Source organism: Salmo salar, chromosome ssa09, assembly GCF_905237065.1.
Source record: "Salmo salar chromosome ssa09, Ssal_v3.1, whole genome shotgun sequence".
Classification (NCBI taxonomy): Eukaryota; Metazoa; Chordata; class Actinopteri; order Salmoniformes; family Salmonidae; genus Salmo; species Salmo salar.
This window is the reverse complement of record NC_059450.1, coordinates 134,113,335-134,128,782: the sequence shown is the minus strand read 5'-3', so window position 1 is coordinate 134,128,782 and position 15,448 is coordinate 134,113,335. Positions and strand designations below refer to the sequence as shown.

Below are 15,448 nucleotides of genomic sequence, written 5' to 3'. Positions count from 1 at the left end.
TGAGCCTTGAATTGATGTCTTTATTAACCAGAAAAAAAACAGCCCTCTTGCACTCCACAACCATACTGAGTACCAGGATCTTTTCCCTGTGAAATCTGTTTGTATCAAAGTATGAAAAACATTAAGCAAAAATGTCAACGCAATTGCAGTTCAAGACCCCCTCACACACACACACACACACACACACACACACGACTGGCAAAAATCTCAGAAAAGGAATTTAATACTGAGCGTACATAATACAGAACAACACGAGAATGTCTTCCCAATATGAGAAATCACAGTATTTTGCAATAAGTACTTTTTGGTTTCCTGTACTTGGCAAAAGGGTACCAATTTGTGACATGTGGCAAGACAATGCATTGTAATGTCATACAAAAGGAAAATGAATACTCAAATTTAAATAAGCAATGGTTTGCTACAGAGTGATCCCCAAACCATTCACTCAATCTCATATTTACACCTCAATCAATGACTAGAACACACAAGGAAATATTGCAAAATAAACAATGAAAAAAAATTAAGACAAAACAGAGGAAAACTAGGAATTCAAATTTGTACATTTTGGCTCATATCAACAAGTCACCACACAATATATTAAAGGATAATTCATGTGGATTTACAAAGGAGTGTTGAAGTCAAAGGAGGGTGAAGAAGATTAGTTGTCTCAGCGAGTGTGCTTGGACTGAATCCGCAATCCTGGAAATGTTTATCCCTACCTACTCTAACTCCCAAGACTGCATTTCTGAGACTACGGTAAACTTAGTTGACCCCTGAGTTCCTAATGCAAAACTAGTGTATGAAATACCTCTTTACAGTGTGTTTCTTAGTGCAAACCAGCAAAATATGCTTGATTAAACAGAGGTATATTAAGATAGCACCCAAGCTGACAATTCTCCCCCGAACGGTTATTTAGCTGGCCAAATCACAAAAGCAGAATGGGAGGTGGTTCTCTCTATATATACACACACACACACACACACACTTGTGAAAACCAGCTGTTCAAATGCTTGCATTCATTCATTTTATAAAAAAAAAAATTTCATAGAAAATATAAATATCCCTGAATGAAACAGATTCACAGCATTTCCTTTTGAAAGGGCTCCAGTGCTACTACCTTAATGTGGCGATCAAGTGTCTTCAAGTTCTCCAGTTAGTCTCGCTCTGGCTAAGCCTGCTGCGCCAAGTCCTTCATTCGCTGTCGTGATATGTCACTGTCCGTTTGCCACGGTTTCGGGTCTTGATACGTGTTCCACTCTGGGGTTCCCTGTACAACTGGTCGCTGTCTGCGTCAGAGGCATCCCTCCTGCGTTGTCGAGAGTGGCGGGCGGTACCCTTTTCGCTGACCCTTGACCTCTTGTGGCTTTTTCTCTTTGTATTGTTCTGGAAACCTGAGCTAGCAGAGGACTTCTCAGAGGCAGAAGACTCTTCCTCCTCGCTTTCAGAGGCAGAACTGTGGGCACTGCTGCTGCAGCTTTCTTTTCGCTTGCGTTTTTGTCGCTCCAAATGTCTCTTCCACCTCGGACACTCAACCTCCTTCTCATCCTCTGACCCTTGAGAAGAGGCATCTTCCTGACTATTACCGTCCTCGGGTTCTGACTTGGATCGAGATTCCTTCTTGGGATGCTTTGAGTTGGATCTTTTTGTCCCCCTCTCGTCCTTATCACAGTAGCTCTTAGCCTTAGTCTTGCGCATGCACTGTTTCTTTTCATCAGGGTTCTCTGAGGAGTCTGAAGTGTAAATGCGTTTTCTCTTGGAAGAGGACTGTTGTTTTGTAGCAGCTGGGGAGGCTTTTCTTCGGTTGCGTTGATATACTTTATGTGAAACAGTTTTGCGCTTCCCATTCTTACAACTGCCTTGCATCTCAGAGTTCAAGTCCTCCTCAGAGTCTTCATTGATATATTTCTTTTTTGGTTGGACTCGAAGGCAAGGCCGCCTGCTAGGGCTATGCTTCTCCTTCCCATCAGATTCTTCCTCTGAGGAAGCATGCAGTTTCCTCCTTGCTCTCCTGTTGGGTACAACTTCCTCCTCCTCGCTCTCTGAAGCAGAGTCATTGCGACTCTGTCTTTTGTTTCGCAATGGAGGTTTTTTATTGGATTCTCCCTCAGATTCAACAGATGAATGGTTGCTGTCTGCTTCGTCTTCCTCTCCATCTTCCTCCTCTTCAGACTTCAATCTTTTCTTGCGAGAGCTTGATCTCTTTGGAGTGTCACTGAGTTCCTCTGATTCAGGGCCATCCTGTTTGTGGGTTGAGGCAGATGTTTGCTCTTGGCTTTTTGATGGTAATTTACAATTTTTCTCAGAGTCTTTAGGATGTTCTTCCACCTTCCTCCCGTTTTTGTGAGGGTGCTTTTGAGCATTGTGGTCTCGTGTTGTGTGTTGTCTCTTTCTGGAGCCAGACGTCTCTTCCTCCACATAACTGGTAATGCAAGTTCTACTTTTGCTCACTGCAGCAGTTGCGGTGCTTCTGGAGGACTTCTGAGACACAATAGTTTCTTCCTCCTCCCCTTCTTCACCATCAGAGCTCTCCTCATCCTCTTTCTCAGAGTTACTATCAGCCGGTTGATGTTTTGTGCTGTAGCCATTTACATGAGACAAATCATCTGAAAGAGATAGAAACATTAACACTACAGCAACAAATGAATGAAATTGGAGTAAAGGCAGAGAGAAAGTAGCCTTGAGTGTGAAAGCATCTACAGTATGCCTGTAGCTCTTACCCTTACCCCCCATCCCTGCAGCTTGTCTGGTCGTCCTGCGGCTGCTGGAGTTCTTACGCTCTCCATTCTGATGGCAACGAGAGGATGAAGCTTCACTCTCAATACTGTCCTCATTGTTCTCCCAATCACCCGATGAATCCTTGCCTTTTTTAGAACCTAGGTGAGAGAAAGAATGTTACCCAATAGTGTTGAAATTTGTTCTCAAAGAATGTCCCCTTTTGTGGCTCTGGTACAGTAGATACTTGAACAAAAAAAAGTTGATCCAAACCAGTCTAAGCTGACTGTGTGCTTACTCTGTGCTGATGACAGATCCTCGGATCCAGAGGCTGATGACTGATCCTCGGATTCAGAGCTGCTCTGGATCACGGCAGTGCGTTTGCTGACTCGGGTCGCATGGCGGCTGCTTTTCCGCCTATGTTTGTCCTCATCCTCAGAGGCTGAACCATAGTCTTCCTCAGAGGCTTCCAGAAGCTTCATCTTGTTGACGGCTGCCCTGGCAGTCTTCCTTTTCAATGTCCTGCGGCCCACATTCTCCTCCTCATCCCTGTAAGTGTCTGTACCCTGGGATGGTGATCTCTCAGAGTCGTTTCCTCGTCGCCTCTCTCGCCCAAATGTTCTGCTGTGACCGTTCATCTGGGAACCCCTCTCTGGACACACAGTGCAGCAACATTTTAATGGCTAATAATCATATAATATCAAAAAAAAGATCTGCTCTGTACAGACAGTTCAGACCTTTGACCAGAAGGGTGGTGGTGTGGGGGCTGTGCTTTGGCAAAGTGGGTGGGGTTATATCCTGCCTGTTTGGCCCTGTCCGGGGGTATCATCGGATGGGGCCACAGTGTCTTCTGATCCCTCCTGTCTCAGCCTCCAGTATTTATGCTGCAGTAGTTTATGTGTCGGGGGGCTAGGGTCAGTCTGTTACATCTGGAGTATTTCTCTTGTCTTATCCGGTGTCCTGTGTGAATTTAAATATGCTCTCTCTAATTCTCTCTTTCTGTCTTTCTCTCAGAGGACCTGAGCCCTAGGACCATGCCTCAGGACTACCTGGTATGATGACTCCTTGCTGTCCCCAGTCCACCTGGCCGTGCTGCTGCTCCAGTTTCAACTGTTCTGCCTGCGGCTATGGAACCCTGACCTGTTCACCGGACGTGCTTGTTGCACCCTCGACAACTACTATGATTATTATTATTATTTGACCATGCTGGTCATTTATGAACATTTTAACATCTTGACCATGTTCTGTTATAATATCCACCCTGCACAGCCAGAAGAGGACTGGCCACCCCTCATAGTTCCTCTCTAGGTTTCTTCCTAGGTTTTTGGCCTTTCTAGGGAGTTTTTCCTAGGGAGTTTTTCCTAGCCACCGTGCTTCTTTCACATGCTTTGCTTGCTGTTTGGGGTTTTAGGCTGGGTTTCTGTACAGCACTTTGAGATATCAGCTGATGTACGAAGGGCTATATAAAAATAAATTTGATTTGAAGGGCAGTTATCTGCTCTCCACTCCCTGTTCTAGTTACCTCTCCTTTTCCTTGCTCTGTGGTGTGATGGTGTTTACCTGGCCGTTTGGTATGCTTCCTATGGGCAACCGCATTGTTCCTGGTTAGCCTGGTGCTGGACCTGCTGGGGAATCGGCGAGACATTGAGTTGGACAACTTCTCACCGTCCTCACTCTCCTCCCGCTCATTGGAGGACTCACTCTCGCTCTCAGCAACTGAAATAAAACATCAAAAACCGGGATTTTATTAGAAGGACAGCTATTAAGAACTAGCTGCCTTCTGCCAGATTTATGTGAAATACTCACTTTTTTTCTTCTTTGCCCCATTGTTCCTGGTGACTCTTCTGGTTCCCCTGGTCTCTCTGCTGTGATGGTGCTGTGAGGACTTCGGGCGTTTCTCCTCTTCAGAGTCACTCATATATAACTCACTGTAAATCTCAGAGTCTGACCTTGAGGAAGCTTCAGAAGAGCTGTGGCCTGAGCTGTCACTGCTGTGGCTCCTCCTCCTGGTTTTCTCAGGAGCAGACACTTTGGCTGAGGTAGATTTGGTCGTCGACGCCGCTTCCACTTTTTCCTGAGTTTTTAGAGCAGCCCTCTTTTGACTGAAGGGAAAGAACAATATAATTAGAAGTGCTGTACGTCATGTGGACAAGTACGTTTCCTTAAGCCCAATGAGGTGGGCAGTAGAAGTGAGGCCTACCTTGTGGTGTCAGTGCTGGGTGCAGCAGACTCGTGGTGCTGAAGCTTCTTTCGAAACCTCTGGCTGCGGCGGAGCTTCTCGCTGCTCTTGACGGCAGTTTTGTATTGCGATATGATTGTTCTGATTCGCTCTTCGAAGAATGCAGAGAGCCGCAAAGTCATACTGTAGATCTGGGGACAGAGGAGATAAAAATATGTAGAGGACACCAATTTGGCATCAGGTCCTAGTCACTAGATTGATGACAATCCAGAACCTGACCAAAGTCAAATTGGAAATGAAAAATCAACTCAATAAGTTTTTGATTAAGGTAGGCTTTTTTTACACTGGAATCACTTGTATGGTTTGGTAATGCAAGAGCTGAAATACCTTTGAGCGTTTGTTTGGCGTGAAGGCTTTAGCATTGGCAAATATCAAAAGTGTGTCTTTGCAGAGCTCCATGGGGTTTTCATAACGGTCCTCCTCAAGGGTCCCCTTCACCATCCCAAAGTCCATGGGAGTGTCAATGATCCTAAGGTAGTCCTGCAAACAGACATGAGTCACATTCGATCAACAGTTCTATCAAAGCCAGAGTCACTATTACAGTAGAACTCTGTTCTCTTACTGGGTAGGAGGTAGGATCCACAGGCTTTCTGAAGGGCTCAGAGTCCTCACACTCAAAGACATAGTTCATCAGGCGTTTGCACTGCCCCTTCCAGGAGTCTGGGTCAGGTACCGTCTCAGAAGAGCGCTGGGATGAAGGAAGACACATAAGATAACTGAGGGAAGTGGCTGGGGATGTTTTCATAGCTGATTTTACATCATCTTTCATTACTTACCTGGCACAGTCTGTGTCCAGAAGAGGGGCCTGGTGCCTCTTCCAGGTCCTGGGAAAGACATTCAAATCAACATCAGTTCATCCCAAACATTTCAGAGCAAGGTTTGAATAACTTGCCACATCAAAACCTGATTTACCTCATCCGTGTAGTCCATGTCTTCAATTGCATTATAGATCTCCATGATATCTGTACAGCTAGGTCGACTGAGGAAATAAAAAAGGCAACATATGTTGTTAAAAATGTATCTGTATAAAAGTTTGAGCTCAATAACATTTGGACAACTCACTTGATAAATTTTAGCAGGACATCTGTGATAAGTTTTGCTGAATGGGCTATCTTGCTCCTTGGCTCATTGAAGGTCCGGGCGTTGTGCACAATGTATCTGACATCCCAAACTACAGCGGACAGCCGCCTGTAGAACCTACTCATCAGTCTCAGTCTGATGGTGCTCAGGTCTGTGGGGAAGGCTATCACCGTGCAGTAGGTTGGGTATTGAACTATGTCCACCGGGCCAGAGAATGGGGCTACAATATCTGTCAATGAGAAGAAGAAAAAAACAGAAGTAGTGTGAATTTGAAATTCAAAACCTCACTAGCCCATCTAGGAATGGTATACAATGCAGAGTCTGTTGAGAAGGAAGTAGAATCAAAATGCAGTGGGGAGGTGAGAGTGTTCTTACCGACAGTGATGAGTTGGTCAATGCCTGCTATGATGCGTTCACACTCGTCATCTCTGCTCCTCTCACCCCACTCTCCTGTCTGGGGTTTATACATGACCTCTCTCATCTCCTCTGCTGTCACTGGAACCCCTCCACCTACACACTCAGGTTGCTGGGCTGAAGAGCACACACCATTGTTGCCATATAGTCCATTGCCAAATACTGTACTAGAATGTCCCATTTACAACAACAGAGTGTGTTAAAATTACCATCCTCTGGAATAGCTTCCACATCCCAAGGACTTAGCTTTTCCGTTTCGCCATTGTCCCATCTGGCAACAAAACAAAGACAAGCAGGTTAGAAGCATCAACCGTTGGGGACCATTTTGACTGGTTTCCAACATTGCAGATCCAATCATAGTAGCACTTTAATACATTCTCACCGGACTTTGAAGCACTGGAAATGACTGTCCGGATATTCAGGCTGATATGGCTCCTGACAAACAATGATCCCAAACCACCAGGCATCATCTATTACGGACCGGAATCTGTCATCTGCAGTGAGGAATGTTACCATTTTAGATGGGGGAATGCAGAAAACATTGTATCGAAATGTTGACCTGTTCATCTCATACGTTGCTGGACCTTGAATAGTGTGAGAAAGCCCTGAAGAGAGATGTATCGTTAACTTACTTGGCTGCCAGACTCTACTGCGTGCTTCGTCGTAACTCTGCCGAAGCACAAGGAAGTCAATCACATCCGGCATGTCATGATACCTGAGGGGAGGCGTACAGAAGTCCAAAGTTACAAAATGTCTCTAGTAATATCTGTGTACATGCATCTTTAATGTTAGACCCTTTGAAGCTGTTGCATCACTTACTTGACATAAAATGATTTGTCTGTGATTTTGCGCGTGCCGTGGTCAATGAGCGTCAGTTTCAGGCGGCAGAGTGTCGGAGGGCACACTTCATACTTGATCCCAGTTATTTTAACAAACTCTTGGTCCTGTAGAGAGAAGGAGAGTGTCAAGTTACTCTTCAACAATGTCCTTTTAGACAAAGGCCCTCAACACACAAGCCCGTTTTCTACCGCATCAGTGGAAGACAGATTCATTCGTTTCCTAGTTTGGAGCAGAGTGGATATGATGCTCTTACCCTCAGCTCCATCTTCCTCCAGGGCTGTTTCTCCATGTTAATGGGGTACAGGTTGTTCCTGTTCACCGCCTCCACATACGCCTCGTGACCCTGGCGGAAATAGATTACCTGAGGGAGAGAGAGGGTAACAGTAATTAGATCAGAGGAGGCTGGTGGGAGGAGCTATAGGACGGGCTCATTGAAATGGCTGGAATGGATACGTGGTTTCCATATGTTTGATACAGTTCCATTCCAGCCATTACTATAGCTCCTCCAACCAGCCTCCTCTGATTTAGACATCAGAGATGCACACAACACAGTAGGGGAGACATATGGTCCAGACAGAGCCACGTACCTCATCACCCATCTGGGGAACGAAGGGAGACTTCCTGGGAATGACATCAGTGATCCACGTTGAGGGTCTGAACTCGTTGGAGACTTCTCTGTTGATCGATGGCCTGGCTTTAGGCCGCTGTGATACGTAATTGTTCATTTGTAAGATTTATTTAATATTCAATAGAGAAGTGTGAAACTACTTTGTCATACCATAACAGGATGCAAGCACTGACAAAAAATATGCAGGTTAGTACAGTGGCTAACCTTGGGCTTCTTGGATTTCTGCTTGCTAGTCTGCGGTGGTCGTTCCTCATCCTCACTTTGCTGCTTCTCCTCTTCCTCCTCGATCTCTTCCTCCTCCGAGCTGCTAAGCTGGCGGCGAACTCGTTTCCGTGATGACACGGGAGTGGAGGGCTGCAGGTTAATCCCAGCGTCTGCTGTCCAGTCAGAGTACTCACTGGATGAGTGGCTGTCATGGGAAATGCAAGTTATGTTAGCATTATACCAAGGGAAACAACAATATGACATATGTCATGTACCTCTTGTAAGGAATCAAGAGAAGCAAAGAGCTTATCTGTGCCTTGAACTGTCACTTTTCCATTCCTCTTCCTCATTGGATGAATCCAGTTCACTGCCCTCCATCTCATGGTCCTAGAGCGATAGGAGATGGCAAGATTGACCTCTTACCAATATTCGAAATAGCTTGTTATTCTCTAACGGACATGTCAAAAGCATAGAATGTACCTCTGATGTTGTGGTCCCCTCTCCCTCCTCACAGGAGAATTCGATTAATTCCTCCATAATGCCATCTCTGCTCTGCTGGAAGACTTTTTGCTTTTTGCGGGACTGTGCTCGTTTGATGCAAGGCAGTTCATCTTCAGAATCATCCTGAGGCAGAAGCAAAGCAGAAATGCAGGTATGACGTCAGTATCATTTAAAAATTCCTGTGGGCAGTCACGATTTTTTAAAGTAATAAACATATGTCTACTTACTCTACAACTGCCGTATGTCACACGGCGTTTCTTTGCATTGTATAAGGCAATCTCCTCCTCTCCTTTTGTAATTCGGAAGTCATCCTGATAACTAAGATCATTTACACATTTAATTTAAACTTGCATTTCAGGAATAATGTTCTAGAGATGAACCATTCAGGAGTAGGCTTGTTTATATACATGACATCCTTTGTGTTATATAACTAACTATACAGATTATCTCCCCCTGTTGTTTAAGGGCTGTCGGTCTCACCTGTAACCGCTGGATAAGAGCTCAGGTACCACCACCCTGCGTCTCCAGGCCTGCAGGTCCCTCTCCGTGGCCATCTGGCTGCGAGGGGCATTCTGGTGCATCTGTCTCACCCCCTCCACCTGCCCACTGCGCCGCAGACCCACGTTAGGGGACGACTGCACCTCAGCTGCACCTCGCTCATTCACTGATGCTGGGTACAGAGTGGGAGAGAAGGGAACACAACATCACTGCTTGTCCAGGACCCAATCATTCATTCAACCATAATGGATGAGAAATGATTTTCCATTTCCAATAGAGTCCTCGACCATTAACATGTAGGAATACAAAGTTTTTGAGCATGCCCCAGAGCAATGGTAGCTTGTAGAAAGGAAGAGAGCTAGGAATATGTTATCTTTCATGCCACCACACAATACTGCTAGTAGAAGAGACAGTATGGGTGTGTTCCGGTACCTCTGCGTGGGGTGCTGGGGGCTGGGGCCAGTGTCCCTGGTCTGCTCTGCCTGTCCTGCTGCTCCTGCAGCTGCCTGATGGTGTCGTCCAGAATGCTGCGTCTGGCCGTGGCCTCCTCGTGGTCCGTGGTCAGCTGACTGATCACCTGCTCCATCACCTCGCCATCACCTGAGGGGGACAACATGGACAGTCTTAAGTAACACAACCACTTACTCAAACAGATTCACAGATCCACCCACTCACAAACTCTCAGAGAAACAGATGGTAGTTGCACTGGTCAAACAAAATCTACCCATCCACACGTGACCAACTGCTATTTTAGTGTTGTCGTACTGGTCCAATAAACACCAGGATCATATTGCCTTACAACTGTCTCGTAAATGCTAGTTTACATACTTGTGGCAACATATCCCAGCTGAGGCACAAGGTGTTCGTCTGCAATGTTCTCCCTCCCGGGGACCAGCCGCTGGTATCTAGGGGGGTGGGGGTTCCCATCCACATCCACCAGGAAGGGAGGGGGCATGAGATGGGGTGCCTGCTGGGTCTGCTCATCCAACACAAAGCCGTTGGCGTCCCGGATCAGTGGTCGATAGTCGGTGTGGAAAAACACCTGATCTGGAAGCTGGACAAAGACAGACAGGGAGTCAATCTCAAACCATTGAATAAAGGACTCTTTCCTATGCATAGATGTAGTAGGAGCTCCATCCTTACCTTCTCGTATGGCTTGGAGCTCCCAAAGCCGAAAATGACCAGATGACCGTGGGAGTCTGTGCAGGCAAAGCGCTGGCCGTCGGGAGTGAACTTGCAGTCAAAGACAGCACCATGACCCTGGCCCTCAATCTGTAGGTCAGACAGAGCAACCAAGATGGAGTCAGTCATAGTTGGAGAGAATGGATGTTACCGTCTTCTGTGGTGCGTGGCTCCTCCTCACCATGTTGAAGTAGTGCTGTGTCTTTGTGCCCCGGACGATGTCCCAGATGAAGACGTTTCCGTCGTGGCCAGCAGACAGCATGATCCTGGGATCTGAGGGGTGGGGCTCCAGGACAAACACCTCAGCCTCGTGGCCCTGCACAGAGAATCACACAGCCGTCAGGCCAAATCACTGTCTGATGCTATTCTGCTATTTTACCAAGTCACTGGACAAAATGTTTTGAGGAAATGCTCCTGAAAAGCATGCTTACAGTGACAAGCAGTGGCAAGGGGAAAAACAGTACAACTATAATGTTCTCCTGACTAAGGAATCTAGGACTATCCCTCAACAGTTCTTTATATACAAATAGTTTAAGGATGGAAATTCCTCTACACTACTAGTAGTCATAGCTACAAAATGTCCTCAGCTATCACTGTGAGACAGCACTGTTTATGAAAATAGAATGTAAGACAATGCAGTTGCTCCTACTTTAAGGATATGTAGCAGCTGGCCCGTGTAGGAGTTCCACACTTTGAGGATATGGTTGTTGACCGCTGTGATTACTGTGTTGTCATGGCGATCCCACGCTACCATGGTGACCTTGGGCTTGAAAAAGCTTTCCTCATTGGTCGTGTGTTCTGAGCTGCGGAGAAAGTTGATATGAAAGGATAAAACAGATACAAGCATGTGTAGGTGTATGTAATGGTGCCGGCAAGCTGTTCATTCCTTACCCTAGTAGAGTGGCGTTCATGTTGAGAAGAAGGCTCCTCCACTGCTGACGCTGAGTCAGCCTCCAGATGCGTGCTGTGCCATCTCGACTGCCACTCACAAACCTACGAGACGAGGCAAACCAAGACAATGGACTCTAGGCAATCCTCATGAAAACGGTTGGGCTAAGGTGAGTGCTTCAACTAATCACATTGATCATACCTTTCTCCTGAGTGGCAAAATTGGATGCTGTCGACCTTGTCCTAAAAATTAGAACATATATTGACAACCCAATGATTAGAATATTACATCAACGTTGTTTGTATTTGTTGTAAATTAAAGCTTCAATGGATTTAATGATTATTTGTTTTAGGAACCCATTATTTTCTAGTGTTCAGCTTTTTGCTGGTTTATCTGCTCTTCAAAAGGATCTTACCGTGTGTTCATGAAGCTCTGATATTTTTTCAGGGTTCCCACCTCCCAGGTAATATATTCTGATGACATCGTCAGTACTTCCCGTCGCTAAGAACATGCCACCTAAAATGTTTTATAAAACAACAAAAAACTATACATTTATCCCAGTTTGGTTGAACCTTTATATACCCATGTTAGAATAACTTGGAACAGTGAGGTAAAAAGTTGAATCAATACTTCTGTTAAAATCATATCAGCTATGGTTAGTGTAATAGTATGATCAATTTGTAGAAATGTATTTAAAGAGCCAAAGCATTCTTTTACACAAAACTGCGATCTTGACATTGTTACCTGGACTGAATGATGAGCACACCATCTGAACTCCCGGCCTGGGTCGCTCTGTAAACTTCTGTGGGCGATCACTTTACAAACAGAGTGTAAATGTTTCAGATTTGTCATTTTCAGGATGCAATTACAATCTAAATCAAATTACCAGTAATTGAAACTCACCTGAAATTGATGTTATTGACATCCCACTGCCAAAAGCAGATTGTTGCATCAGTTCCAGTGGACACCAGGTATCTCTTTGAGCCCTTGGCAAACGGTGAGAACTGAGACAGATGTAATTCACAAAGTTAAATGCTGTTCCAGATATACTTATGCAGCCACATCTATACTGAGGGATGTCTACGGTACAGACAGCAAATCACACTAGTGGTCCAATGTGAGCTGCTGAAGCGATCAGGTTTAGTATGTACATCATGAGTTAAAAAGTGCTGTGTGCAGTTAACGCATTACACTGTTGCATGGTGTCCTACATTTGCAAAACCGTGGACAGCATTAGCTTACATACTATTTGCCCGGCTAACATTACAGTCGATAGAAACATAATAAGGGTGTTGGAGGAATATGGAAGCTCCTACCTGTAGGGAGGTAATGGATCCACTGTGCCCCTGTAGGACGGCCATAGGGGCACAGGTACGAAGGCACCACACTCGGATGGTTTTGTCACAGCTGCCAGCTGCCATCAAGGTATTCTCAAAGCTGACAGCCAGGTCTGAGATCTCAGCAGAATGTCCTCGAAGGGTGGAGTGAAGCCGCCCATCAAACGAAGACCATATCTTCACCAAGCAGTCGTCCGAGCCCTGTGGGGTTTGATAAGGTAGATAAAGTGATGAGCCTCGGGTATACCACCTAACATGATTTCCCCCAACAACTTGATCTTTATGACGACAAAACTCACGGTGAAAATCCTGAGACCGGTCCGATCAAAAGCAATGCAGTAGACTGCAGACAGATGACCCAGAATCCTCCTGTGCATCCGCATGTGCTGATAGTTGCTCACAGGGTTCACAGTACTGAACCGTTGAGTACCTGTTAGCTCCCTTCCTCTGTACACCTCCACTGTGAAGGACAAAACACTATGATTCAGAGTCCAAACATGATAACAGAATCATGGTAACAGAAAACAACAAAGAATCTGTTGAGTTATAAGCACACATTGAATTTACAGCACCGGCATGAATAGAAAATAATGTGTGAATGTGTCAATCCTGTGTCAGGGAATACCCACCTAGATTTGGAGGATCCTTGCATGTCAAAGGCATCTCTGGTGGTCTCCCTCTGTTCAGGGCAGCAAATGATGAGCCTTTCCTCCGAACATTGCCGTAACCTGGAAGAGATGGAAAGAAATAAGTAATCGAATCACTTCATTTTACAATTCGATTTTAGAACGAAGTTGCCGATGTATATATTTAGAATGCATGCTCAATCAAGATGCATGTAAAGCTTTGCACCTTTTGATGTTCTGAGTAAGGACTGCCTCCCAGTTCCCAGTAGGGAATGTACGCCTGGAACACATGGTACTTCTTTGTCCAGAATCGGCCCAATCTTCTTACAGATCTGCAGCAAATGGTCAGGTGCAATGTGTCGGTTGGCTGCAACCTATGGGATCAAAAATAGTGTTGATGATGAGCAGAATGTCTAATCCAGCTTTCATTGTTAAACCATTATGCATGCTTTGTTCTTTCTTCAATCAAGCCATCACAACATTTGTACATTTATATTTGGGTAGCTGTTAAGAGCGTTGGGCCAGTAACCGAAATTGTCCTGTTTGAAATCCACGAGCCGACTAGGTTAAGTCGTTCTGGAGCGTCTGCTAAATGGAGAAAAAAAAAGATGACACCAGGAATCATGAAACTACAGTACTGCAACCACACTGTCTATTTATTATTATTTAGATCATCATAGTCTTTGTCTAATACACTGTCAGCCAGTGGCACTGGAAGAAAATTGCATCTATTTTTCTAGGGGGTAAAAAAAATAATCACTGACATAGCTTGGGTTCTTCATGTACATCAGATCTCATTCCACCAGTGTGCTGTATTCTTTGTGGGCAGAACGTTTTATGTAAAACACATTCATCAACCGACGAATCACAACACAGGTCACAAGGAAAATAACGCAACTACAGCCTTTCTAGGGCGTGGATTGGTCAACAGTGGTGTCCTGACGTAGCCAGAACCCCAAGAGTCCCCACCCTATCTGCAGTACAACAGATACATTTTATAGAGCATATATAAATGTGTTCCTATACTACAGCGTTAAGCTTTCGAAACATACAAAAATAAGTAATCCTACATACCGGTAAAAGTTTAAAAATCAGGTTATTATGTAACAAGAATGTAACAACGAATAAAACTGAATAGAACAAAGAGTAAATGGCCCAAGCATGGACACAACGTGGCTGTCACTCAACAATAACAGATATTCGACATTTAATTTACATCTATAGATTATAGACTTACCAAATCTTCGTAAGATCTTGGATGTTCATTTCCTTGCCAGTCTAATCTGCAAGGCAAAAGCTATCCAAAAATGTGCGTGTTAGTGTAAATCACAACACTCAAGATGCTAGAAATACTGCCAGAAATTAAGTTAGTAAAAACATGTGATGTCAAACGAGTGAGGCGGTCAGAGAAACATTAAAACTCGTGAGTGAGACAAGTTCTACGTTCCAGTCCAATCGGGATAGCTAGTAGCTACATACACCGACGGCAGAACGCCGCTGCTACCGGAATACACACCTGATATTCTTCTAGTTCGCTCGCTAGAATCTGCAATAGATACAAAAAAAGGTTTTTCGAATGTGTTGCTTTCATTAACTTTTCGCCAACAATTTTGAATAGTAAGAAAAATGATGTCAATAAGGCACGCCAATTTACCTCAGCCGCGCTCTGACATGGACCCGTTGTTAGAAAACGTGAAATTAGGTAATATAGCTCTGTAAGTGAATAGAATAAAATAGTGAGCACAATTGGATATCAATTAAATCAAGATGTATATATAATTTAAGCAATGAATTAAGCAACTATATTCGCCTTACCTGATTCAAGGAGCGAAATATTCCGACTTTTGGCCATTGAATCGGCCGTGATTTGGTGGGTCTACAATTTTAAACTAACTTTATGACTAGTGAGAGTATGATATATTTATTTAATTTCGGTTACACTGCTCTGACCCCCTCCACAGTTGCTCCCGCGTTCTAATCAGCCTGTTTTCAGTCGCCATTGGAAGGATGAGGCCTCAGCAATACGAGTTACTTCCGCCACAGCAGAGGAAATAGGGGGTGGGGAACAACTCTTTATTTTTTGCTCGACTGCAACAAAGACAAAGCGAAGCTCGCCCTCTAAATGAACTGACATTCTGTTTGAATACATTAGGAAGCTTTGGGTCAATGTAACGAAAGAAAGCTATTTATATATGCGAAATTATAATATAAAGACCGCATTGTTGTTGTCTTCGACAAGGTCGAGTGTCTTGTTGATGACGTCATATGTGATGGCAAAACAAAAACGTCAATCTGTCA

The 15,448-nt window shown here is 44.7% G+C and overlaps 1 protein-coding gene across 6 annotated transcripts; it reads right to left on the bottom strand.

Annotated features, from left to right (window-relative positions):
* LOC106612987 (bromodomain and WD repeat-containing protein 1) lies at nucleotides 1-15,352 on the bottom strand. 6 transcript variants are annotated; one of them, XM_045724647.1, is made up of 42 exons: nucleotides 14,966-15,348; nucleotides 14,805-14,863; nucleotides 14,667-14,696; nucleotides 13,915-14,447; nucleotides 13,639-13,738; nucleotides 13,377-13,524; nucleotides 13,154-13,252; nucleotides 12,824-12,984; nucleotides 12,504-12,725; nucleotides 12,091-12,191; nucleotides 11,932-12,002; nucleotides 11,603-11,703; nucleotides 11,389-11,429; nucleotides 11,190-11,291; nucleotides 10,948-11,101; nucleotides 10,480-10,614; nucleotides 10,260-10,388; nucleotides 9,945-10,170; nucleotides 9,549-9,716; nucleotides 9,099-9,288; nucleotides 8,846-8,936; nucleotides 8,598-8,741; nucleotides 8,434-8,504; nucleotides 8,118-8,322; nucleotides 7,873-7,989; nucleotides 7,539-7,646; nucleotides 7,265-7,389; nucleotides 7,078-7,160; nucleotides 6,828-6,939; nucleotides 6,655-6,716; nucleotides 6,407-6,562; nucleotides 6,014-6,260; nucleotides 5,864-5,930; nucleotides 5,728-5,775; nucleotides 5,514-5,639; nucleotides 5,279-5,431; nucleotides 4,913-5,082; nucleotides 4,519-4,814; nucleotides 4,273-4,428; nucleotides 3,011-3,364; nucleotides 2,718-2,873; nucleotides 1-2,603 (listed from the first exon to the last, which is right to left on the bottom strand). In XM_045724647.1, exons 7-42 carry the CDS (start codon nucleotides 13,185-13,187, stop codon nucleotides 1,192-1,194), a joined length of 6,294 nt encoding a protein of 2,097 aa, XP_045580603.1. In that variant the 5' UTR covers nucleotides 13,188-13,252; nucleotides 13,377-13,524; nucleotides 13,639-13,738; nucleotides 13,915-14,447; nucleotides 14,667-14,696; nucleotides 14,805-14,863; nucleotides 14,966-15,348; the 3' UTR covers nucleotides 1-1,191. The 6 variants fall into 6 exon arrangements, with proteins under 6 accessions (XP_045580603.1, XP_045580604.1, XP_014070243.2 ...); XM_045724648.1 differs by lacking the exon at nucleotides 14,966-15,348 and having other exon boundaries at nucleotides 13,915-13,967; nucleotides 14,388-14,447; XM_014214768.2 differs by lacking the exon at nucleotides 13,639-13,738 and having other exon boundaries at nucleotides 2,724-2,873; nucleotides 14,388-14,447; nucleotides 14,966-15,349.
* Between the last annotated feature and the right edge of the window lie 96 nt (nucleotides 15,353-15,448).